Below are 25,092 nucleotides of genomic sequence, written 5' to 3' on the forward strand. Positions count from 1 at the left end.
AGAAAGGGCGGGAAATTTTTAAATCTTTCCTTCCTCACTGCACAAGGTGATAAGTTACATTTTAAGTGAAAACTAGAAAAAAACAGGAATATCGCTTGGAAAAATAAATGACTATGGAAAGAGTAAAATATATTATACAATCTCTCTCTCTAAAGAGCTACTATTTTTTTTCCTTATAAATGCAACTAAATGGAAGAGGCAATGAAAGAAACTCGTAATTATGTAACTGCCTTGTTGAAATAAACCCTGCTCTATATCTGGAAAAGTAATTCTCCTGCCATTAGTCATATTTGGATTACTGTCCAAAACTAAATTACTAGTACTAAATGGAAACAGTACAGCTCTGTTCTAGGACCCCATTACCTTACATTAAAAATGAGCCCATTTTATTGCAAGATTAAATACGACTAGCTTGCTACATAACAATTAAAAAAAAATACTAACACAGTACATAAACAGCATGTGAACACTTGAACAGTGAATAGATGACATTTATGTCTCCACACTGTTTGAAGCAATGTCACATACATTTACATAGTGCCTTTCACCCGGACACTTCAAAGGCTGCCTTCAGTTTTTCTGAGTGTAAGACAGATATTAAGAACACCAACAGATCTGATTTAGATCTAAATATGAAAAATATGAAAATGTATCGCTCTATTCAGAAGCGTGCAAAAAGCAAGTGCCTTGTTTTTAAATGTTGTCCCTACCTCTTCAGAGGATATGCACTAGAACCCTTTAAATAATGTAACTGATAGAGGAAAAAGCACTATTTCCATATATAGCACAATCAACAAACAGAAGTACACAATAATTTAAGAAAGAAACAAAAAATATTATAGTAAGCAAAACAGAAAGTATAAGTAGAAACAATCGAGAAATGTTATTGCATTTAAAAAAAGATCGTTCAAGTTGTAGTACAGGAAAATACTTGAATCAGATCATGGGGAAAAAGAAATTTCTTCTGTGTACGAATTCTGAAGGTGATGACTTAAAACTAATTCTTCTTTCCTGGGTTATTTCACTCTTGACAATGGCAACTAATGGAGTTATAAAAATGGAATTGCTGGTATCAAAAGATGCCCTGCATTACCACAACCAACAGTATTAAAATCCGGCTTAAGAAAATTTAAAATAAGCTAGCAAGTTAACTGTGATTTTAATCAAGCCCTTTTGTTTTGCAAAAGTAAGAGATATCCTGTATAAAATTTCCATGTATCCTTCCCTATATCACTGAAGAAGCATTTCATAAACATTTTAAATTTTGTAAATACACATTAAAACCAATAGTTTGTACAACTTCATTTAAAGCTTCATTAAGAAGACTATTTCCATATTTTTCAAATGTGAGGAACACCTATCTTTTACTGGAACAAACCAAACTTGTAGAAAGTGATTTATTCTGATGAACAGACAAGGTGGTTTATTTTCAAAGATACATATAGAGTTACTGACAAAACAGTAGAAGTGCTAGAAATTAAGTAAGTATAATATATGAATTTAAACAGTACTTAAGTTTTCTTGTCTTGTCAAAGTCACAATCCACCACAATGCAATACTCCAGCGAAGATACATTCTCTACGTGTCACTTCCAATTTGGTAATTCTCAAAAAAATGTTTCTATAATGATTAATAAGTCCTACGTGCCTTTTAAGACTTGAGGGTTATGTATTTAGAATCCTGACTTATCTTTTCACTGGCTATCAGCAAAAGGTATGTTTCTTTCAAAATCACATCTTAAGTATTTCAGAGTCCTACTTTATGCAATATGATGTTGAAGGGATGGTGTGATGAGTATAAGGATTAAATAATGTTTTACACAAAAAAAAATAGAGTCACCTTTCGTGCCCTCAGCTTGGTGGAATTTATTTATTAAACTTTGTGGTAATTCCTCTGTTGGTGTCAACTGTTATAGTTCAAATAGAAACAATGGAGCTAGAGACACGCTGAGGAAACTGACTAGCTCTCTGGTGGTTCAACCATTCTCTGCCAAGTCATGTTCTTCCAACAATGATGACATTATTTGGTGATTTCAGGGAAAACAAAAAAACAAAACAAACAACAACAAAAACCCATTATTTTATCCTATATATGTATATATATATGTATATATTAAGCTTTTAAATAGGCACATGCAACATTTCATACTGGTATGGCATCAAACATTTCAGTGTTTTAAGCTGCAAGGATATATTTTATTCCACTTCTATCATTAGCAAAAAATCATAAGGAGAAACTGTAAGCTCCTGTCTTTGAAAAACTAGAAGATAGAAGTATGACCTTAGAGATTACAGACACCATTCTAAACTTTGAAATATCAAGACATACAGATCTTGTGTGGCTGGTATGGCTATGTGAAAACAGGGGTATACTGTCATGTGTGTTGTCATTCTAAGTTTTTTCACTTGAAATTGGAAAACCTTCAAACTATTTCAAGCTGACTTCTCTTCCCTAAACTGTTCATCATAGTCTTTCAAATAAAATGCCTGTGAAATAGGTAATGCATGCAGTAAGTGGCTGAAATTCAGAGAGAAAGTGTCCACCTTAATTGTAAGCATACAATTCAAAGTAAATCATAATACAAGTAGAAATTATCAGTACAGCCTTGATTTTGTTATATGTTTCAAATTTGCAGTGATCTAGCGGTGCACTAAACATATGCGTTATTCAGGTATTTTACTTAGCTGGGAGAGGGTATGTAACGATGGTGGAAGGACACAATGTGCAGTAGGGTTTAAAACAATTTCAGAAATCAATCACAGCACTTGAATGAAATAAAATGAACTTACCTTTCCTGGCAGTAACAGAAGGCTCTTACCATAGAACAGACATGGGCAACATAGCACATGATGGGAATATTTCGTGGCTCATCATCTCAAATGATGAGAAAAGCATTGCCCATGGATAATGTATAAAAAAGGCAGAGATGGGCCCAAGTTTTCTGACATTTTTAGTACTGAATCTACTACTGCTGCAGCAGCATAAGCTCAATTCAAACAAGCATTATTAGTAGTAGTATTCTGGCAGGCTTTCCAATTTTTCTTGACAAAAGGAAGTGTCCATTCCTAACAGTCTATATCCCAGTAAAAGATTTTACATTAAGAAAAAAAGCACATCTGTCAACTATAAATGCTTTATTTGCCACGTATTCAATCTTTAAGAACAATGAGGATTTGAGTTTCTACCAAAAAAAAAGTCAGAATTTTGCAGTTAAAGAGCTAGAAAAATTAGAGATAGTGGATGTGAATTGGTCCCACACTTACAAATCTGCTGCCACCATGAGCTACAAGAGTACTCAGGGAAAGAGAATTCCTTCACTATTAATAGCAATAGCCAAGGTGAACAAAGCTTTTCTGTATGTCCACAAGTTCTGTTTTACCCTTACAATTCTTAATAGATTTACTCACAAAAATATGAAAGTACTGAAAACATTACATGGACTCTATGACAATTGCTTTCTAAATATATTATACTCACAATATATGAATTGCTCTAATGAATAACTAATGGAAATTAGACTTCAGATTTCTCAAATTGTAACAAAAAATAAAGATCCATTATAGCAGAAGAAAGGTTCTTAAAAGAAAAAAATGATGTTTTTTAGAAAATGTTCAAAATAGACATCTTCATTCAATCTGCTAATAACTTATATCATACTATATAAAATAAAACTTACTTAAACATGATCTTTTTCCAGCTGTGCTTGCACCTCCTGAGCATAAATTGCCTCCTCGATGGACGAGCTCAAGTTCCAAGTTTGTTCTGCATGAAAAACATGAGGGTTTTAAATGGAATAGCATTGTTCAAGCTTCTATAGACATGACAGTCACCATAAACTCCAGTGTACACTGAATGAAAGAAAGCTGTAAACTAATCTTTAGCGTTAGGTACTGTCTAAATATGACCAAGGATAAAGCAAACATTACCAAGATACTGACACGTGTGATTTAAAATGGTTTGATTAGGAAGTACTATATTAAGAGAGCAACTACAGTTGTGACTGAAGAAAAAATAAATGTTAATTCAGCAGCATTTTTCTGAATGCACACAACTCCTTGATAATAAGGGAATTTATGTGCAAATCTAAGATGACAATGTATAGTTTGGCTAAATTTCAATCAATCAGATAAGTCTAAAAAGAGTTCTCTTCAATGGCAGTGCTTTTGTTTTCTTTAAACAAACAGATAGTACAATGGATATGCCACCAAGTCATTAAGTATGAAACTAGTTTAAGTTATAATGGAAGCAATGACCTTTTTTGACAAGTTAGTTAAGAAAAGTCTGAGAGGTTAATTCTGAACTAAACACTGGTATTCGCTGCAGCTTATTAGTATGAAACAGGAGTTTTGTCACTAAATCTCTACTATACCACATTGATGATTGCTTTCTTAGTATTACAGTAATCTGATACTTAGGCGCCAATTGCTTAGGCCATATTTGATAGCTTTGTTTGATTTTCGAGTTGGATGTTGCAGTACTGTGTTATCTTTTACCCCCGAGACTTGGAGCAAACAATTTACTTTATGCTCTCCGAGAGGTTGTTTTAACAAATCAACATACATTCCTTTAATTAAAATAAAGGAATAATTGTATTATTCTGAAACATTATTTTGCCAATATAATACAAACTGCAAAGCTCAGTCCAAACATACTCAGTCCTTCAACTAAAATCATACAATTTTAATTTCAATATAACATGACTGAATACATATTGAAATCTAGAGTTTTATGCATGTAATATATTTAAGTAATTTATGTAAGAAGAAGCTACAGGATGACTATTTTATTCAAAATAGAATATTTCTTTAAAATTTCAGCTCCATCAGTTTGAAAGAATAATGTTTTTGATATGCATTGTTTGTCAAGATACTTTCATATGCTTCTAAAATAGTAACATTTCAGAATATTACTGTCCTTAAGTTTTCAGCTTATGCCACCCATTTCTGAAGGAATGCTTTAATCCTCTCTGCTCAGAAAAAAAGCAATTTAACATTGATAATGTGACTGCTCAGAGCTCCATCTGGTTGCTGCTGATAAGGGCATCTGTGTGACAGGGGAATTTTCCACTCTTCAGGCGATTTGCAGTGCTCACTGAACTTCTAAAAATCTACCAGCAAAGAAGCAGGGATAGGGATTTCATATTAGTGGACAAAATAGCAACTGTAGATCAGCATGTGCTAGTTCATCATGGGAATATAAATGAAACCAGTATATTTTATTTCTACAAACCTTCCGATAACTAATTTGGAGAACAAAATTAATGGCAGCCTCCTATTAAAACCAAGAGAATGAAGACATTCAGGTAGGTGCTTTTGATTTAAATCTAAGAGCAATTTTAGATCCCGAATGTTCAATTTCCCTTTTACCAAGACATATGTATAATTTTACAAAACAAAAAACTCAGAATCCTGAAAAAAACTCTTCTTGATGCACTCTTCACCATAGTTAATGTATGGAGAAAGATTTCTAGAAACATACTCTCTCACACAGCATACTAATTCTCCCTTCCCACACTTCTTCATTGCCCCAAGCTTCTCAAAGTCAGCAGCTTATTAGTTCAGCTTTTTTGAAAAGCTAAATATTAGCCTTTTCCTTTAAGACAGCTCCTTCGAAACACACCTAAGCCTTGGTGGAATAGCACATAGAAGGGAAAGCATCTTCTGTGACACTACAATACTTGTCCTTATAAAGCTGTTCCACACCAGGTACAGCTCTAATCGTTTTTCAAAAGGACCTGCATTTCTCCGCCCTGTTCAAGCTCCCTTCTCTCCTGGGATCTGATAGAAACGCCTGAGTTCCACCTACCCTCTGCTGAAGTAAAGCAGAGCTCTCACTGTCTATTTTCTCAATGGAGAAAAACTCGGGGCATCTGATAGCAAAGGATACTTGCAGAGACCACTCTGTGTTCCACTGTTCTATCTCAGCCCCCTCAACATGAAGAAGAGAGAAGGAGAAAGAAAATCCATATAAGTGACTTATTCCTTTATCTAAAAATCTTTGTGCCATTCATTGGAGCAACGAGTTTTGTAGAACACTGGCTTTATCTTCTACACCCACAGAAAAAAAAATGAGAAGATGGATTTTGTTCAGTTGTACTGAATCCTGATTAAAAACTGCTGTACTTCATGCCTTTTTGTGGGCTTTCATGGAAGAAGGAATGTCTCGGGGAAACATACCAGGGTGCGTGGATACTGCCAGTTTCTCAGAACTTTTACCAGGACAGAGTATGAGAAGGTAAAAAAAGCAAAACCTTCTGCAGAAAGAGAACGTATTTGGACGGACCTCCTCATTCCAACAGGACAGAAGAATCATGTTAAACACTACCATCTTACCCACTTCACCTGACAAAGACAACTTATATGTGAAAAAACACGTATTGAGACTGACTGGAAGAAAAAGAACACATGGTTCTTGTATCGGTTTATACAGAGTGACTCCAAAAAACAGACATTGATTACACAGCCAACAAAGCACGAGACCTGTTGTTATGCAATACAGAAACATCCTCCAAGCTACCACAAATGACAGTCAAAGTTATGAATTACTATGAAGCTATTAGAATTAAAGCAAGGCACACAAGATTTGTGAATGACACTATACTAATACCAAGAATGTCAGCAAAGACAAGGAAGGATGCGTAGGAGAAGGGTATGACTTCAACAAGGCCCGATGCTAGGGAAAGGGGCAGGTAGCTAAGGAGCTGCTGCTCCAGCTGTGCACGCAAATCAAAATGCCAAAACACTAAATGCCTTTTTTGCTATGAAAGCAGACAGGGGCTAGCTCTCCCACTAACTAGTGGAGAATTCCCTTGTAATTTCTTTCCTCTGTTACCAATGACATCTGTCCAGGGTAGCAAAACCAAAGAAAGGGCAGCAAGGTCCTGTTTTCCTGAAGCAGAAAGGATAAGCAGCTGCAAGTGCCTGCATCTTGTTTAACCAGTAGCACACCCAGTTCAACAAGCAGAAATCTACTTCAAAGCTGGCCTCCAAAATAGCATCTTTGGGAAGACCGCACAAGATGACAGCTTCTGATTGAAAATGGAACACGACTTATAAAAAGATTAACAGTGTTTTAAATTAATTCACTTGCAAATATATGGGGATCAATAAAAATATCATTAGATTACATTCAAATGTTTATTTAAGCATGCACTGCTGACTTTGACCACTACCAATGTTATATTAAATACCAGGAAAAAATTTGATTAACAGCTGCAGTTGGTCTGACCAAAGACTATGGAATGTTTCATAATACATGAAATTACAAGCACTCAGTGGTGAATTGATTGGTAAGGAACACCAAAATACCATCACCTCAAAAAGAACTATGGATGGAAATAAGGAAGAAACAGACTGAGTAACAGGAAGAGCTTCTAGAAATTAAGTTACTTCAGTCTGTGATTTGAAAGTACCATTGTGGACAGTCCATTGCTTGGATACTTAAAATTAAATGAAACAAACAAAAATTATACAAAGAAAATTATCATTTTTTTTAACCAGCTCACTTAAATTTATTTCCATATATGCAAAATGTAAGGTTTTATTAACCTGTCTTCAGAGGTTTAAAAAAAATCAAATTCTTTAGTTCTTACACAACTATCAAATACTTGAAGTCTGTAAATGTGTATTGCTGAATTAAAAGACAAGAGATGGATGTTAACCATTTTGTAGAAGACTTGCCAGGCATACTCATAAGTGACCTTCTGAGTTACAGTAACAATATAGAAGGGTGCATCCAACACCTGAAATCCTTCATACAAGGATAAATGGCAAACAGCTGACAGTAGTCTGACCAAACAACATTTCACACTGAGTACAGTAAACATCTTAATCCTAGTGGCAAATGATAAATTGACCCCAGCACTGCAAGAAGCAAGGAGACTCTGTTCCAGTTTGATGTGTTTTTAACTCTTGGGAGAAAAACAAAATATCTTGGGCCTATGATGTTCATACAAAAATCATAAAATAGATCTATATTTAAAATATGCTTAGTTAACGTGTAACATTACACTCAGAAATATATTAAAACAAACTTTTTATACCGTAAATGGCTTGTAAAGTTACTGTTGCAAGTGATCATACTTTCATGCAGGAAATTTTAATTTTGAGTCATTTGTATTTTATGAAGAATATTAAATAGTATTGGCCAAGTACCTAATTGCCCCAAATCTCAACATTATTTACTCTTGTATACAATATATCACTTAAATTAATACAGAATAATCTTCTCTCTTGCTATGTATATAATTTAATTTCTCTTCTTAATCAAGGCTCTGTTAAGATGCTCTTACAGAACATACATAGATTATTGTACAATTCTGTTAGCAGAAACTTTAAGTTGGAAGGGAACTCTGGAGATCATATGGTCCAACCTTCTGTCAAAAGCTGAGCCTCAGATTTGATTATCCAAAGCCCTGCCGAGCCTAGGCTTGAACACTTCCACCACTTACGTGGTAAAGACAGTCAGCAAACAGAGTTTATGGAAAAACCGTAAAAAATGCTACTGGATTATATCACTTCCATGCTTGCACTTTCTCTGCAGTCACCACCTTCCCTGCAGAGCTTACTTAATTAAGGGTTTTGAAAATTAGTTGCTTAATGAGTATTTCGGCATCTTCTTATGGAAAAGCCTCGTATTATAGTATATTATAGTAAATCCAAACAGTTTTATGTTTCAGAGCATCTTAAAATGAATGCTACAGAGACAGAGGGAGGGACTGGTTCCTCTTCTTGGCTATGCTTGCTCTGACACTGACAGCAATAATCTGGAATCACATATCACAGAAAAAATACTAGCACTTTTGACACTTTAAAAAAATATTATATGACAAGAGATCCCCGTCTGCTGATACAGGAAAGGCTCCTTCTGTGATCCCCAATTAAGTAAGAAAAACTAACATAATGGAGAGATTAAAAATACCCTCTGGTTTAAAAAAATAACAATAGAGAAATAAACTAATTCTGCTAAGTAACGGCAGAGAAGATTTAATAGTTTGGGAAAGGAAGGTAGAAAATAAATTCAACATAAAATTTTGATATATGGATAGCAAAACATTGGATAAAGAATAGAACTAGATAAGCAGCACACAAGATGTTCTGCACGTTTTGCTCCACTGCTGCATAAACTAAAAATGAACTGAGAGGCACGTAATTCCATCTTACATATGCCTGCATATAAAAATCAGAAAATACAACCTTGATATACTAAGTGCTCAGAAAGCACTTTTTAGGGAGGATGTGATAGAGTTTTAATTAAAAAAAATTAAAAAGGAAAACTTATGTGGTAATACCATTAGTGATAACCAAAATCATACAATGTAAGAAGAAAAATTCTCACCTGGCTACTGAATACATAAACAGAAAATCATTGTCAGGTGATCCAGGACTCTTGCTGTAATCTGTGTACTTCTTCTGTGTGGTACTTTTTATGTCTTTCATTACAGATTCCATTTCTTTACTGAGATTGGTTTCAGACTATGAACAAAGACAAAAGATTACTTAATTCTACCTGAAGAAATACAATAGCTGATCACAAAGTGTTCTAATTTCATATTTATAAAAACATATTTGCAATCATGAAAAATACGTATTAAATGTTAATATTCTGTCTCACAGAATGCTTTGTTATTCTGATTTGTTCAGAATAGTGCAAGCAGTGAGATTCTTGAACTTGCATTATTTTAGAATGTACCTGCATTGCACAAGTACATGAAAATAACATCACTATCAAGACAGAAAGGCTAACAATAATAACTAAGTTAATTCCATGATTCAAAAAGACCTCACAAAACTTTGCAATATGGGAGCATCCACTACACTGCATGCCAAGTACAACAAATAATCCATATCCAAGTGTTCATAATAGATATTCTTTAAATAGCTTCTAGTTAGAAGGATATTGGTGTTTTCACATTGTCACGAAATGATACATGAATTTAACATTACATGACTCAATTCTATGTAAATTACTATGGAAAGAAGTGAAAATGTACTCCAAAAAATATATGAATCAAATTTCTTCATAGCTTTTTATGGCTTATTTTTAACAGGCCCTCCAATAAATGGTGTAAATATTTAAAATATTTTGCTTGAACAATAAAATGTTATCTTCCTTATCAAAAGGAAATGAAGTTTCCCATGCTGTCGAGTTTCTAAGAGGTCACAAATGCAATATAATGTAAAAACTGAAAGGTAGAGGCAAATTAACAAGGATCTTTCTGCCTTACACTGATGCTTACTGGGAAAGTTCCCAGCTGTTCTTGAAGGTCTTCCACCTCCTGTACAAGATCTTGCATACACTTGTTACTATGACTTTGCCAAAGGCTTCTTTCCATGTTGTTTCCAGGATAACAAGGAAGAACACTGTTAGCAAACTGCCTACAGAGGGGACAGGTAAATTCTCCTTTGTCGACTGAAAAACCCTGGAGGACCTGGTCATTCTAAAAGAAAACAAAGAAAGTATAGCTGAAATTTGCCAAAGATTAGACTTCGTAATTTTGGTTTCAGGTGCATTGATAAAAATTCTAAAAACTAAAAACTGTAAAGAAAGAAAAATTTTCACTCAAGTTAGTAGCAAGGGCTTTTTTCACTACAGACTATTACAACCCTCAAATTCAACTACTCACAATGTCTAATTTAAAGTGATCTTCATTGTCTACAATATCACCATAACAAACTACAAAACACTTCAATGTGGTATTATGAATATTTCACATGTGCTGTCTCTATCAACTCCCATTGTTTGAGATTCCCTTAGTAGCAACTTTTCATTTGTCAAAAGGTAGTTTTATTTTCAGTCTTGAAAAATACTCAATGATATTTCTCAAAAGTACAGGCCAAGAAACTTAATCAAGTAGCCACTGGAGGGCAGCATGACAAAAAAAGCTTATTACTTCCTCTTTACCACAAAGGATAAGAAAATGGACACGGAAGTATCATTTTGGGAAGTGGGACCACCTTCAGAGTACTCCCGTTACTGGCAAATGACCCTGTTTCAGTGTTGTGAATAGCCCCAAGGGTCCTGGTAAACTTACGCATACTCTTCTGGATGTTGATCTCTGATTGTATTACATAAAAATGTTTAATAAAAATAGATGTTTAATCCAGATGAACACAAGTCTTTATAAATAATTTTGGTACTAGGAATGCTAGAAATTGTCATAATTATTGTACACTAATAAATAATAAAAATTGTTATAATCTAGAAGTCTTCAAGAACAGAATGAGACAGAATAATAATTTATTGGCTGTTTAATTGAGAAGCCACCAGGAAAGAGAATTCACTACCTATATGATGCAAAATGTTATTTTTCTAATATTCCATAAATTGAGATTCTACAGTGAAAGCCCAGATTTTACTTATTTTGATGACATAATTAACCCTAAAAGCATCTTTACATTTAAATAGAAAAGAACAGTTCATCATTGAATCCAATAAAGGTGGCCCAGCTATCAGTTCCTCAAAGGGTAAGTTTCACAGTATGAATAATGCTAATACTACAACTACAGAACATTGTTAATAATTTTTCTCAGAAACACAGACTTATGAAAAAAATAAAACTAAACAATTACCACATGAATTAAACTTCAGTGAGAAAGCAATTTCTTAACAAAAAGTTATCATTTAGTGTAATAAAATAAAGACTAAATACCACAGAAAATAACAATTGCTTAATCTGATCACTTCCTACCACTGTGGAGCTTATAGTAACATTCTCGAGTGTCACTGAGGAGATCTGTAATGGGGCTGCAAAAAGAGGTTGAGGGGGTGCAGAAGGCCAGCAACATCAATGGAAACACAAATCAATTTTCTCAGACCATGCAAAAACATGAATGTCTGTTCCAACCTACAACTTCTGAGGTTTAACTAATAAACTGTTTTAAAACCATATACATAGAAGTAATTTCCTAATAATATTTTCTAAGGAGAAGAAAAAAGGGGGGGGGGGGTGTGTGCAAAAGGCATAATTCACAAGAGTGAAGCCATTTCAACTCATTTATTTAAACTGTTTGTATATAAGTAACATATCTTACCTAACTGGAAATAAAAATCTAACTTTCTTAATATGAAAACTCGTGTTTGAGATTAGCCAAACTTATGTTTGTAAAATACATTCCTCAGTAACTTCTAATGCAAATTAAACACCAAAATAGGAGTCTATGAAATAGAAATAAAAAAACTAAGAAATTCTTTACCTGAATATGTATGACAGGAAAAAAAAAGAAAATCAATGATTTTTTAATAATAGTATTAATTTAGTTTTTTTCCCTGATATATCAGAATAACTGAAAATGAAACACTTCTGCTAATAACGTCACAGTGTAGTAAGATCTAATATCTACATTTCAGAAACAACATAAAAATATCTTATCCACTGATGCAAAACTTAAGCATCCAATCTTTCTTTCCCTGAATTGGACAGTGTAAATCCAATGGATTCGATTGAGAACAGTTAAAATCCAAGTAAAATGATGATCTTTGTTTTACTTACCCGTAAAGATTCCATGTAAGATTTATGACAATCTATGTGCAAAGTGTGACCACAGGTTTGTACATAAACACCTCCTTCCCAGCCTATTGACACTGCTTGAAGGCAGGAACTCTAAAAAACAATCAAAAAACCAGAACAAGTAAGAAAAACAAAGAACTATATATATAAAGGGTTACAAGGTATTTACCAAAACTCATTTTAAGATTAGAAAATTTTTTATTTGCATTCTATCTAAACGACATATATTATGGAAATAACTTATCCAGATGAAAAATGATTTATTTAAGTGATTATTCCTTCAGTGGGAAAAAAATATTCCCTGACTGGCAGGAAATGTCATATTTCAGTTAAGAACATACAAAAGTAACCGTTATGGAAAAAAATTGGCCTGTTTTGTCCAGACTGTATATAGCACATTACTTTTTGATATTCCACACACACACACCTATGATCAAGAATTAACAATTAACTGCTTGTGTTTCACGACTTAAAATTTTCACATCTGAGTTAAATTATTCTCATGCCTCCTGAAATCTGTTGTTAGAGGAAGGACTCTTACTGGGAAGGACACAGTAGATAAACAAAAGGACTTCTTGTTGCTTAGCTCAGCTGAACAAGCCACTCAAGACATGAACAGATGTTTCCATTTTTATGCCAAAAGAAATTTAAGGATTAGTTCTTTCAAGCAGAGATATTTTTTTTTTAGCACAGTATTGACCTGGAAACTCGAAATCAGAAATAGCTAATTCAACTAACAGTTGAATCAGGACTGGAAGTCTTAAAAGCAGGATGCATTTGCTCATCGCATTCTAGTATATTTTAGACTAGTCTGTTGGTAGTGTTACCATACAGAAATGGAAAAATACACTTCAGTGAGATCAGGCTTTTGAGTTAACAGTTTGCTTGGAATGTCTTTCATTTGCAGGATGCAAATGTAAAAATAAAGCTACAGTATTACTTCAGTACTTTTAATCTATTGATTAGGAAGTAACGTTCATTAACAATGGGGAACATTAAACAAACATGGGTATACATTACCGACACACACAGACTTGACACTTTCTCAGCATGAGAAACTGAGATGTTATACAAATACCCAATAAATAAAGAGTGCTACTTTATTTTTAGGCAAATATCCATATTAAAAAAAAAAAATCCTAGGTTAACTGAGGACAGCTTCATAGAAACAATGTCTAATGCCATCAATGCCAAAAAGAAAAACTTGGCCAGTTTCAACTATCTGTGGATCACAGACTGAGAAAGCTAGCAACCATATCTGAGTAAAAATTCTTTTTTTTTTCCTTCTCCTCTTTAAAGCCAATATGTAAGCTTCTAAATGCTGATTATTTGGTTAAATCTGCCTAAGAGCTAGTATGTCACCTGGGACTAATCTATAAACACAAATCTAGGGTCATGGGACACATTTCCTCCTCCCCGAGAATAATTTCTGGGAAGATATTTGTATCATCTTACAGAACTGTTTTATACTGTAGCAGGGAAAATATCAGACAGCATTTCCATAAAGGTCTAACAGTGAGTGAGTCCTGTTAAGCAAAAAAAATTGGCTCTCAAAATTAAATATGAAAAGCTGTAATGTATTGCTTTTAGTTATATGAAGCAATACAAAACTCTGCTTGGAACAACTAACAGAACTGCAAAGCAGACAATAATATATCAATGAAAGTAAATGTGAACTTCAGTCATTTTGTACAGAGTTGAGGATATAGCAGAAAAGGATCAAGTCTTCTGCTGGCCCCTCATTCCCATCCACTCACTTTCGCTTTCTCTGTGGTTGCTCAGAAAACAATTACAGGTCAAAATTACTCTTTCTACTTCCTCTCTGCCACTAAAATACTTTTAACCAAGAGTAATTCTTGGTTACTTGTAGTAAACAGTTCCTAGTAAGATTGAGTCCACAGAACGGCTGCAAGAAAGCTGGTGTTTTGAAAATAATACCTAAGACAGCAAAAGCACCTCTCAATTGTGTGGTTACACTGATTTATGAAATACCCTCTTTTAGACAAGATCTGCATAGATATTTAACAAATATACATTCTGTAGACATACTATTTGCCTGTGCTAAAAACGTAACTAGGGGAAAGCTAGACACTATTTAAAAATAAGGACCCTATCAAATGTAAACACTTTGTAACTACTGCAATACAAGCTGTTTGCTAAAAGTAGAAATGAAACTAGGAGGAGGACTCTTACTTTGTAATTTCCTATACCTTTTCACACACCTCACTTCATAAATGGTAGTACTATTCAAATGAAATACTTACATCTTTAAAGTATCGCTGTAAAGTTGTAAGCCTCACATCATGCAGTGCTGCACAGGTATCCCTAGAGTATATCTGCTCCTCCTCAGTAGTTGGCAGTTTCTTTGGCTCAGTGCTATTGCGGCATTGTCCCAACACTGTATACAGAAAAGAAGCAAGAAAGAAAAACAATATGCTGAAGAGTTAAGAAAACAAGCAACAATTTCTGGTTTGTAACTACAATAAGTTCTGTTGATATTAAACAGTAAAAAAATTACTAAAGAAACTAAATTCTGTAAAGAGTGCTTTTGTACTGGAATTGTGTATACACACAGAGCTATTTTCTTTTTTTTTTTTTTTCTAGTGTCCATTTTCCTGCAGGTCTGCATATGTGCTACTTTTACAAAATAAACTACAACAGCGGGGAATTAAACTGTTCACTCTTCTCCCAAACATTTAAAATTTCCCAGTATCCTTAGATGTACAGATAAGCCTCAGAGCAGACCATCCATACATCAAAAGAGGACTTCCATTCTCTTTCCATGCTCCATGAAACTCAACAATATTTATGCATGCATAATAAAAGCTGTAGAAACACTGCTTATCTAACAAGTCACATTCATACCTGAAGATGCTTGTAATAGTACAACTAGCCCTGTAGGTCTGTCTTCAGTGGAAGGACCACTTTGCCCACAAATTACACAATCATATATTGCCTCAGAAACATGTTGTTCTGATGTAGCTATCTCCATGGCAATATCAGCATCTGGTGATTCTAAAAAAGGATAAGAAAACCAACATTATACAAAGGGCAAGAAATCCAGTCGCACTGATGTAGTGAAGAACACGTCAAAATCATTTCTCTATAGTTCATCTAGAACCAAAATATTGAAGGTTACTTGAAACTAACCTTCCTGCTTCAAGAAGAAAGACATCTATACAAGGAAGTACATGTTTTCCCACGTTCAAAACTATTTCTGGTGGAATTAAATGTTTAGTTCGAGTTCTGTATTAAACTTCATCTTTTTAAAACATGAATAAAGACAAGAAGCAACTTCTATTTCATTAGATACTGTACTGAAAACTCAGAATATATAGGGATGAAGGGTAACAAATGTGAATCTCTACTACAACCAGAGATGCTGATAACTAACATTTTCCTTCTAATTATTGCCAGAGTAGGTCTGAAGAAATAGAAAATAATTTTAAAGATGATAAGACAAAACGAATGAATTAAACAGTAGTATCAACCCTAACGTACAGATCTGGTCGTCAGGTCTAACTGCCAAACTGGGAGTATGTCAAGTGAGCTCCTTTTAGACAAACCACCTTCAAGACCGAGATGCCTTCAGGCTATACCCCATAAGTTGTATAAGAATCAACAGTACATGTTTCAACATTTACATTAACCTGGAAGTACCTATATTGATATATGTATTTTATATATATAAACTTGACACTTCTCCACCTTGATTCTTCTATATCATACATACATCCTTCCACTGAGTTTAAAAAAATACTACCAGTAATCTGTCTTATCAACAAGCAGTATGTAATGCAGTCATTTTGTAACATAAATGTAGCTTAAGGAAACATACAAATTTTTTTTTTTTTTTACATGAAACTTGGACAGTCTTTAAAAATTTGGGGTGCCTTAACAAAGCAATCTTCTGATATTCTATATAAAATGTAATGTATAATTTAAGATTAACTATAAAAATGTAATATCTGAGATCTGTTTTCCCAGTGGTCCACATTATTATTTCCTAGGTACACAGACAGAAGTGCTAAAAGCTAAAGATCAAAGTACTGAAGCAATTACAACTAATGCAACTTTGTTCACATGACAAGTAGCGGTAGTATTTTTTGGAGGCAGGGGGAGTGGAGGATGTTAAACAAAAGAGAAGGAATTTGTAGTTATTTCTACATCTGGTTCAATATCACAGAATGGCTGAGGTTGGCAGTAACCTCTAGAGGTCATCTAGTCCAACCACCCCACTCAAAGCAGGATCAGCTACAGCAGGTTTTACAGGGCTGTGTTCAGTCAGGTTACGTTACAATCAATGCTAAATGAAGCTAGATTTTATCTGAAGATAAAATGAAAATTCTTTACTTAACATTTTTCACACACTACTGATTTCTTAAGCTAAATTCAAGAGAAATTTCATGCACAGCAGGAGAAAAGTACAGCATTTAAAATCATTTCTGCAGTCTGTGCAGGAACAGGCTGTGCCAAAATCCACTTGAGATGCTCTCTGCTGAAAAAAAAATAACCTAGAAATAAAGCTAAGAATTCTTTTTTGTTTTGGAAGAACCACAGGACTGAATGATCCTCTCCTAAGTGCTCAGGAACACACACACTCAAACTCCTGCTCTAGAATATAAGGGTGCTTTGCTTCCGTTCTTTCCTAGAAGATGAGTTATCAAAAGAAGAACACCGCCTCCTGACCTTCATATGTGCCCTTTATCTCCTTAAGTAGGCCAAGGTGCTGGATAGAGAACCCAAAAACCTGAAGCGTATCAAGAGTCCTCATGCAGAAATGCTTTTAGGAATGCTCTCTTCCGTAAGCCCACAGCAAGCTCAGAAAAGGAGGCCTGCTGCTATGAGGAGAGACGAGCTGGATTCAAGGCAGCATCTTTCTTTGCTATGAAAGAATCCATGCAATGTTCTCACTCACAAGGCAGAACCAAAATTACACTGTTTTAGTAAGTATTGATTTTTCAGTCAGTTATTGAGGGTTGTATGAAAATGAACTACAATCTTCCTTGACCTACAGCTGTTAGTATTGTACACATCTATCACCATCTAGTGGCAGTCAGATGAACAATGAACAAAGAAGCAAAATGCATCAACTGCAAACATTTTTTTATTGCAAGAGTCCAAGCAAGCAGAAAACCTAGCAGCAATTGTTTACTTCCTCCTGTTACATTAAAGCTGCTTTACATATTTAACGTCACCTCATCATCGTGTAATGCATACTCTCATATACCTGTATATCAAAAATACATGACGTGACCACAGAGCTCCTGTCTTTATAGTTTTCTAAAATTATGTCAATGAAACAAAATATGCAACCATTCAATATTTTTCAGTAAGTGTAGGAAGAGAATAGTGTGGCAATCTCATTTTGAGCAATTCAGCAGAAGTCCTTAGGATCAGCTAACATTCTACTGATAAAATATCATTCATTCATCATGAATTCCATATTCTAAACATAAGGAAAGAAAGATCTTAGTATTTAAAAGGTACTTCCAATCAATTTAGAAGTATACAGATCAGACACACTATTTCCTATGTGCAGACAAATGAAAAACAAGCTGATTTCAGAATTCAGTGACCAAACAGATACTTCCTTCATACCTACATCTAGTGCTAGGTGACTTCAGTGAACAGTAAAATTTCATAGGAGCTAGATTTCTAGCACAAAGGAGGACTTCCTAATAAATGATTTCCTCCAGAGAAGGCAAAAAAAAAGTCAACCTACACAAAATGCATAGGTAAGAGAAATAGGAAAGGATTTAAAACCTCCAAGAAATTATAGACTAAAAAAAAAAGACAGTTCTTTTTGAATGGACTACTACAAACCATGATTACTGGCTAAAACTAGTTTTCAGCTTCCTTCTGACAGCATAACTCATGAGGTAAAAATAGATCAGTGGCAGTGTGGGGAAAAAAATGAAGAAAACTCCACATACAGTGATCTTCTCAATCTTGCCATTCTAGTCCTTCTCATCTTGCCTTCCGAAGTTTTGTCTCTGTGGAGCTCCTGTGGAAGCAGCAGACCCTGGCTCACTAGCTACATGACCTACCTCTACATGCCAACACTAGGAAGGCTAAGAAGGTATTTCCATGAAAATAGCACTTGTTACATCTCAGAACATTGCATTATTGAGAACAAAAGGAATCCTCTGTCAGCTATTTTTAAAGATACAGGTTTGGGGGCATATTAACCTTCTACCTTTCAAGCAGGTTTTGCAGGAGCCTGAAGTTCTCTTCTGTAAGAAAATTGCTGTCACGCCAATCAAGATATCTCAACGTGTCTCTGGAGATTCAGAAAGTAGATACTGGCAACAGGAGAACAAGGAGGACTGATGTGCTTCTAGTTGACAGGCCAAAGCCTGGCTTTACCCACCAGCCAGCAGTCATATAAGACAGCAAGTGTTTTTTATGTTAATCACTCTTTGGAAAACAACCAAAGATGCTCACGGTTTTAAATCATGGGGGGAGTTTTATCTAATTGGTTTCACCCACACTTGCCGTAATGACATCAATGCCTGTGAAGGAGTGAGTTGGGAACACAATAACAACACGACATACTGACACCAGTTCACCAAGTTTCTTTCCTGAGGTTTGTCTGCTGTCAGAGCAAACCCCACAGCCTTACAGTGTGTTCTGGGAGTTTTCTTTGCCCCTGTGAATTAATTCAGAAATCTGGATAAATATGAACCTCATTAAGAACAACAAAGTTCAAATCACTAAAGGATGAAAATATTTAAACTGAGACAGAAACCTAGAGTAACGCCAAACACTTCACTACTCCCATGGGTTTTAAAAGAAGTTTATTATTTAGCTCTTGGCTTAGATTTGTATTAATAGGAGCAAAAGACCCAAATTTACAAAATCCCAGCATTTGCTACCTCCTATCTAATACGGATCAGTCTGCTAAAAACTCCATTTTATTACAGAATGCATTGCTGCCTTTTTTTTCTTTTCTATTTTGTACTCTCCCTAGTTTAAGGGTATGATTCACTCCCCTTCTTTCCCCTAGTCAGCAAAACCTCAAAACCCAAAGGGCTGTGTAAAGGTGTCTAAACATGATAAATATAGTTTACAACCTCTGACTGTAGTCAACGTACTTCCTGCTGTACACGTTGTGCTTCAGAGTGGCCCCCTAGCATCAAAGCAACCATTAGTATGCTAATAGTCTCTGCCCTGACCCAGCATATATATTCTCAGGAGATCAGTACTTAATTTATTTTTCTATCCGGGTTTGGAAGATTGAGAGTTAGGAAATGTATGTCACCTTGCATTAGAACTGTTCACTCCTTTTTAAAAACTAGCTAAGGAGCACTTGCTTGAAGGACAAAATGATGTCCTGCTGCAATTGCATGTGATAGGAAAGAAACAAAAGGATGGTACTGCATATTCATCAAAACGCATGCCCCAAAAAAATCACATTGGACACTTCAGATACAGCAAAACTACAAACAGAAATCAAAATATTTTAATATTTATAATGCATAAATTAACCAATTTACTTTTTTTCATTAACTTATATTTGATTAAACAGCTTTGTAGCTTGCCTGGAATGAATTGAAATATTTCATGATTATAAAACTTAGATACACATTTCATTACAAATATCACAGCAATTTGTTAAAGGCCACCATTAACCTGAAGCAGAGGGATTTATTTTTGTTCTTCACAAGTTCAGCCTGAAAGGCAGCAACATTTCCAAAATCTCTTGCATGAAGTTCCACATTATGATAGACAAACAATAGCTTCACACTGAGATAAACACTCAAAACGAAGATGTAGAAGCAGGTACACTAGCAGGCTACAAGGCCTCTGGAGTTGTCACTGCGTGACTACTTAACACCACTTTCACGCACTAGCCATTCTCAAGTATTTCAAGAGCTCTATCTACTGTTCTTAATATGATGTTACTTGGTTTATTTTTCTACTTTTTACATTTGTCCTGCAGTCAAACAGCTAGAGACAGAACAGTGGATTCTGTTCCATTCCAGTTCATTGACATAACTATTCGTAATCTTCACTTAATTACATCCAAGCAAGCTTGAATGGCAAAGCAGTTGTCACAGAACATATGTAGAAGGTAACAGAGCAAAAACTGGACAGTCTATGCAGTCAGGAGGAAGCTATTATGAAATTTTTGAAGTGCAATGTCCAGAAAACAGTTGTGTTCTCATGTTTTCCCAATAGAACATGTCCGTATTACACAGAGGAGGAAAGTTAAGGAAAAAATAAAAGATTCCTGCTTTTTCATATCTTTCAAAAGTGCTAGTTTTCAATGAATTAATCCAGACAAAAGTATTTTTCATTCCTCAGTTAAACACAAGTAAGCTAATCAAGATTACAGGTTTCTATACAGCAAAATACGAAAGAACTTATCCTCAAGAAAAACAACTGATTTTGCTGTATAGCCTGTAAATGACACAGACTACAGCATCATCACTCAGAGCAACTAAGATCATCTGAAAATTATCCTTGCCTCATTCTATACATTAACTAAAAATACAAAACCTTTGCCATATTAAAATTTGATGCTCTATGGTGAAATCTTAAATTAAATGCAATCTTGAAGAGACAGACTAACTTTGGAAAGTTTTACATTAAAAAGTAAATACTTTAGAACACAACAGACAAAATGTAATCACACCATCTACTGTGTACTAAAAAAAAAAATAATTTCCTTCAGATAATGTGCTGTTCTTAAGTACTTTCAAGATCATTTAGCTCATTCCTTAGCAATTACATGCTCAGTATTATCTGCTCTAGAAAACATGACTAAGCTGCATAATTCTTTAGTGCAGTGGTAGAGTTTGTGTGGCTTTTTGTTTGCTTTTAACTTGTAACAGGAATACTTGCGTGAAAAAAATTTACAGTAGTCAACAACACAAAAACTTACCAACATCCATGGCAGTTTCCATGAAGCTTTTCTGCCTTGAAGCAAATTCAGCCAACAATTTCTGTTGCCTTTCTCTGGCCTTCTGTCGCCTGCGTGGAAAAAAAAAAAGAGAGTGGAAGGATGTGGAAAAGGAAGGTGGGGGGAAGTAAGTGTAAAACGGAAGAAAATAATTTATACTGTCAGGTTGATTACACTTACCACGTTAAACAATCTCATTCAAAAATTCTAGTTTTCTCTAAATAAGGGATTAATTTTCAAGAATAAAAAAAGAATCTATTATTCTAAAAGTAGACTTTAAGAAATAAAAACAAACCAGCAAAAGGTCTAAAGTCTGAAAGGAAATAATGAAATCCAGTCCTAAAATATCTCCAAGGGATCCTTAACAGATTAAGGCTTGGTATCATTAAAAACAGAAAAACAAACTAAAACACCAGCACCACCTAGGACCTTATTCTTGAAAGTTATCTTTCTGCTACACAAAGGAAGAATAACAGAATGAAATGCCAAGCGTTGCGCAAAAACAAGTACTCACGAACAAACAAATTAACCAACTTCTACAGGTAGATAATAATAATAAAGCCTACCTCACTCATTTTTGACATCAAGCCTGATGCCAAGGGAAACAATTATGAATAACTTCTTTTCCATCTAAGGCTCCTCATACTGGTGTCCTCTCCCCGACTTCCACCCAAGACACTGCCAACCAGTAGTTTTTATACCTTGACTTAAGTTTGAGATAGCCTCCAGTTTGAAAGCCCTTATCTTTCTGGAGCCAAGCTGACTTCACTGAATTTTTCCTCATTGTTTAACACAGCTCTAAATTTACAAATGGAAGGCATTAGTTAAACATTCTCATCTGTCCTTAAACTGTATTAGTGACCTATCCAAGGCAATATGACCAGCTATTCTATAACTCCTCTATTGTTCCAAACATTAACTACAGAACAGCAACATCTTTTGTTAGTTCAGCAAAAACAGTGAGTTATTTATCAGACAATACTTAAATATGCCCCCTATTTTTCATCCCACTGCCATCTGAAAAATTACTCTTCTCTCCACAATGGTACAACTCACCATATATTCACTCTAAAGCCAATATCACAAAGATCTTGATCCAAACCTGCAAAGGGATGTCCAGCTCCCAGTTCCATCTCCACTGAATCTGTATGGTACCATATAAGTTTTTACTTGTACTATTTGCTTTTATTCCTTTGCAGTGTAACAAATTAACAATACATAGTAATATCCCATCATTTTTCCCCTTTTAATTTGTTTTTCCTGAGTATGGCATGGCTTTTAACACTTGCTGTCTCAAATAAGAAGACCATTAAACTACATTTCTGTTCTCTTCTTGTTTTCATCTTCATATCCTAAAAACCAATCCTTCAAGGTTTTATTTATGTATCCTATTATTTTTATAGAAACATTTCACCTTGTTTTTAAAATACCCTGTGGGATGTACCATTTACATTTAGTTCTGCATAATCTCCTCATTCCTGTGCTCATCAGTGTCTGGTTTTGCTATATTTTTACACGTGTCACTATCTACCCACTACAGTATGCATATTTACCCAAGTTGCCTCTTCCTAAAGTACCAGGAAGTACTTCCTAAAGTAACGCTTTGACAAGAGGTTACAGACAGAGGAAACGGGAAAATTCAAGTGGGGAAAATCAAACTCACGCTACAGCTGCTCACCACACGGAGCTTGTGAAAACCTTTGTGTCCCATGGATGGGGACTTCACACAGCACTGCCCCAGTGCAGCTAGGGAAGCTCTATCAGTGCTACAAATCCTTTTCATCAGTACTAACAACAATTTTTTTTTCCCACCCAGTTAGAGACAACTAGAGTTACTGACAAGGAATTCAAGAACAATCACTTGGCATCTGAGTCCTCTTTAGTCCCCAGTACTGCCTAATCACCACTGTCTTGGCACAGAAACAGACTTGCACAGGCTCAAAGCAGCTAACGTAACACAACTTGTTACCCTGAAGTGCCCTGTTCATATGTCAAAGCTTCGAACTTGTTTTCTTAAAGGCACCTTAAAAATCTGAGTACCTCTGTCCCTTTGTCTGTCACATTTTACTGCCACCATTTCTCAAAATAACTTCTATTTACAACAAACTTAAGATTCATTATTTTTGAGGATCATATCAGGGCGTTCATTAAACCTGTTTTTATTTATTTCTCCCTGGGAATTTCTCAATATACGTCTCAGCTGAAAGCAGAGTGACTGTAAATAAAGGCCTTTAATAAGAAGACAAACAAACTCTGACAGATTCAGAACAGCTCTGTAATTTTCCATGATGGCCCACAGGGATATGACACTGCAATTGAAAAATACTGCAAGCAGCTCAGGCTCTTTTCTAGTTCTGTATTTTGGTTTCTATAGTGACAACCCCTTGCCTGAGTGATGCCAAATTTGTCATTATATGTCAAAGTAACTAAAAAGGGTGATCACTGAACGGTCAGTCTGCTTGATCTTCATTAATACAAAACTGGACTTGGAAAAAAAAATAAACAAAAAGTAAGTGAAAATTACAGCCTGACTATAATAAGCAATGACATTATATATGATATAATTATATGTATTATTATGTTATATAAGCAATGAGATTAGTCACTTCAGTTATCACATTGTTCATTAATAAATTCCACAGGTCCCCAGCTCTTATATGGATTTGAGGGGAGGAAAATAGTCACTCAGACTCAAAGTACTGGAAACATTCATTTTTACCATTATGTTAGCCCTAGAATTTAACTTAAAATGTAAGTGCACACAATAGTTACTTTCAAATATCACAACTTTTCTAGAGGGAAAGAAATAACTTTAGACTTTTCTATATGGAAAGTTAGTTGATTAATTGATTCCTATGCTTCTCCCGTACATAAATCTAGCACTACTGAGCACCATATCAATCAATAGATGCAGAACACACACTGCTCTTCTACCACCCCATTATTTTCTTATTAATGTTACCTTTCTTCTTTATCCAAAGTTTTCTTCTCTGCAGAACTAATCTTTTTTGGTGGTACAGGAGGTGTCACCTTTCTGCATATCTCTTCAATTATACGTTTATTCAATCTGCTCTGTACAGCAGCTTTCAATAAAATTCTTTCTACTGCTGTCATTCCATCACCATGAGAGTATCTTGGAATTTCTGGGTTGATTAAAACATCCACATCATCCAACCACGGAGGATAGTAAGAGTTCTGTTTTCCTGACAGTTTGTGATGCAACTTAATCAGCAAGGACAGTATACTTTCTTTGACTTCCAGAATGGCTGTGGTTAGCTGTGGAGTTGCACCAGGTGCTGACCATTTCATCGATGCTTTTGGCCGAACCACTTGATTTGCCTCACTGGTGTTCCGATTGATGATTTCTTGAAATTTTTTTCTGCGTTCTGCAACCAAACTGAACACTTGAGCTGTCCCCGAATTCTTGGAAAAAAATATAAATTTTAACTTTAAAAATACAATTATAAACAACATACATTTATAAAACTACAGAAAATATTTTAAATTAGGATGAAATGTATGAAACATTTTAAGGTTCTCTCTACTGAAATACAGCATACTGAAATTTTGTATATCAGAATATTAACCCCACGTCATACTTTTATACAAATCTGAAATATGCAGCTACATAAAAAGCCAAGTACAAAAAAAAGGTCTATAACAAAACAACAACTGG

At 34.8% G+C, this 25,092-nt stretch overlaps 1 protein-coding gene across 3 annotated transcripts in view; it reads right to left on the bottom strand.

Annotated features, from left to right (window-relative positions):
• UBR3 (ubiquitin protein ligase E3 component n-recognin 3) overlaps positions 1-25,092 on the bottom strand; it is a 105,527-nt gene that overhangs the window by 30,448 nt on the left and 49,987 nt on the right. For 2 of the 3 annotated variants that reach the window (XM_080600920.1, XM_080600921.1), the window contains 8 exons: positions 24,379-24,839; positions 21,399-21,487; positions 15,374-15,523; positions 14,773-14,906; positions 12,491-12,601; positions 10,226-10,438; positions 9,337-9,473; positions 3,677-3,762 (listed from right to left, as the gene is read on the bottom strand). In XM_080600920.1, the coding sequence (XP_080457046.1) occupies positions 3,677-3,762; positions 9,337-9,473; positions 10,226-10,438; positions 12,491-12,601; positions 14,773-14,906; positions 15,374-15,523; positions 21,399-21,487; positions 24,379-24,839 (1,381 nt within the window). The remainder of the gene's footprint in view (positions 1-3,676; positions 3,763-9,336; positions 9,474-10,225; positions 10,439-12,490; positions 12,602-14,772; positions 14,907-15,373; positions 15,524-21,398; positions 21,488-24,378; positions 24,840-25,092) is intronic. The other variant, XM_080600922.1, reaches the window with a different exon arrangement.

Source organism: Anser brachyrhynchus (assembly GCF_964034855.1).
Source record: "Anser brachyrhynchus genome assembly, chromosome: 7".
NCBI lineage: Eukaryota > Metazoa > Chordata > Aves > Anseriformes > Anatidae > Anser > Anser brachyrhynchus.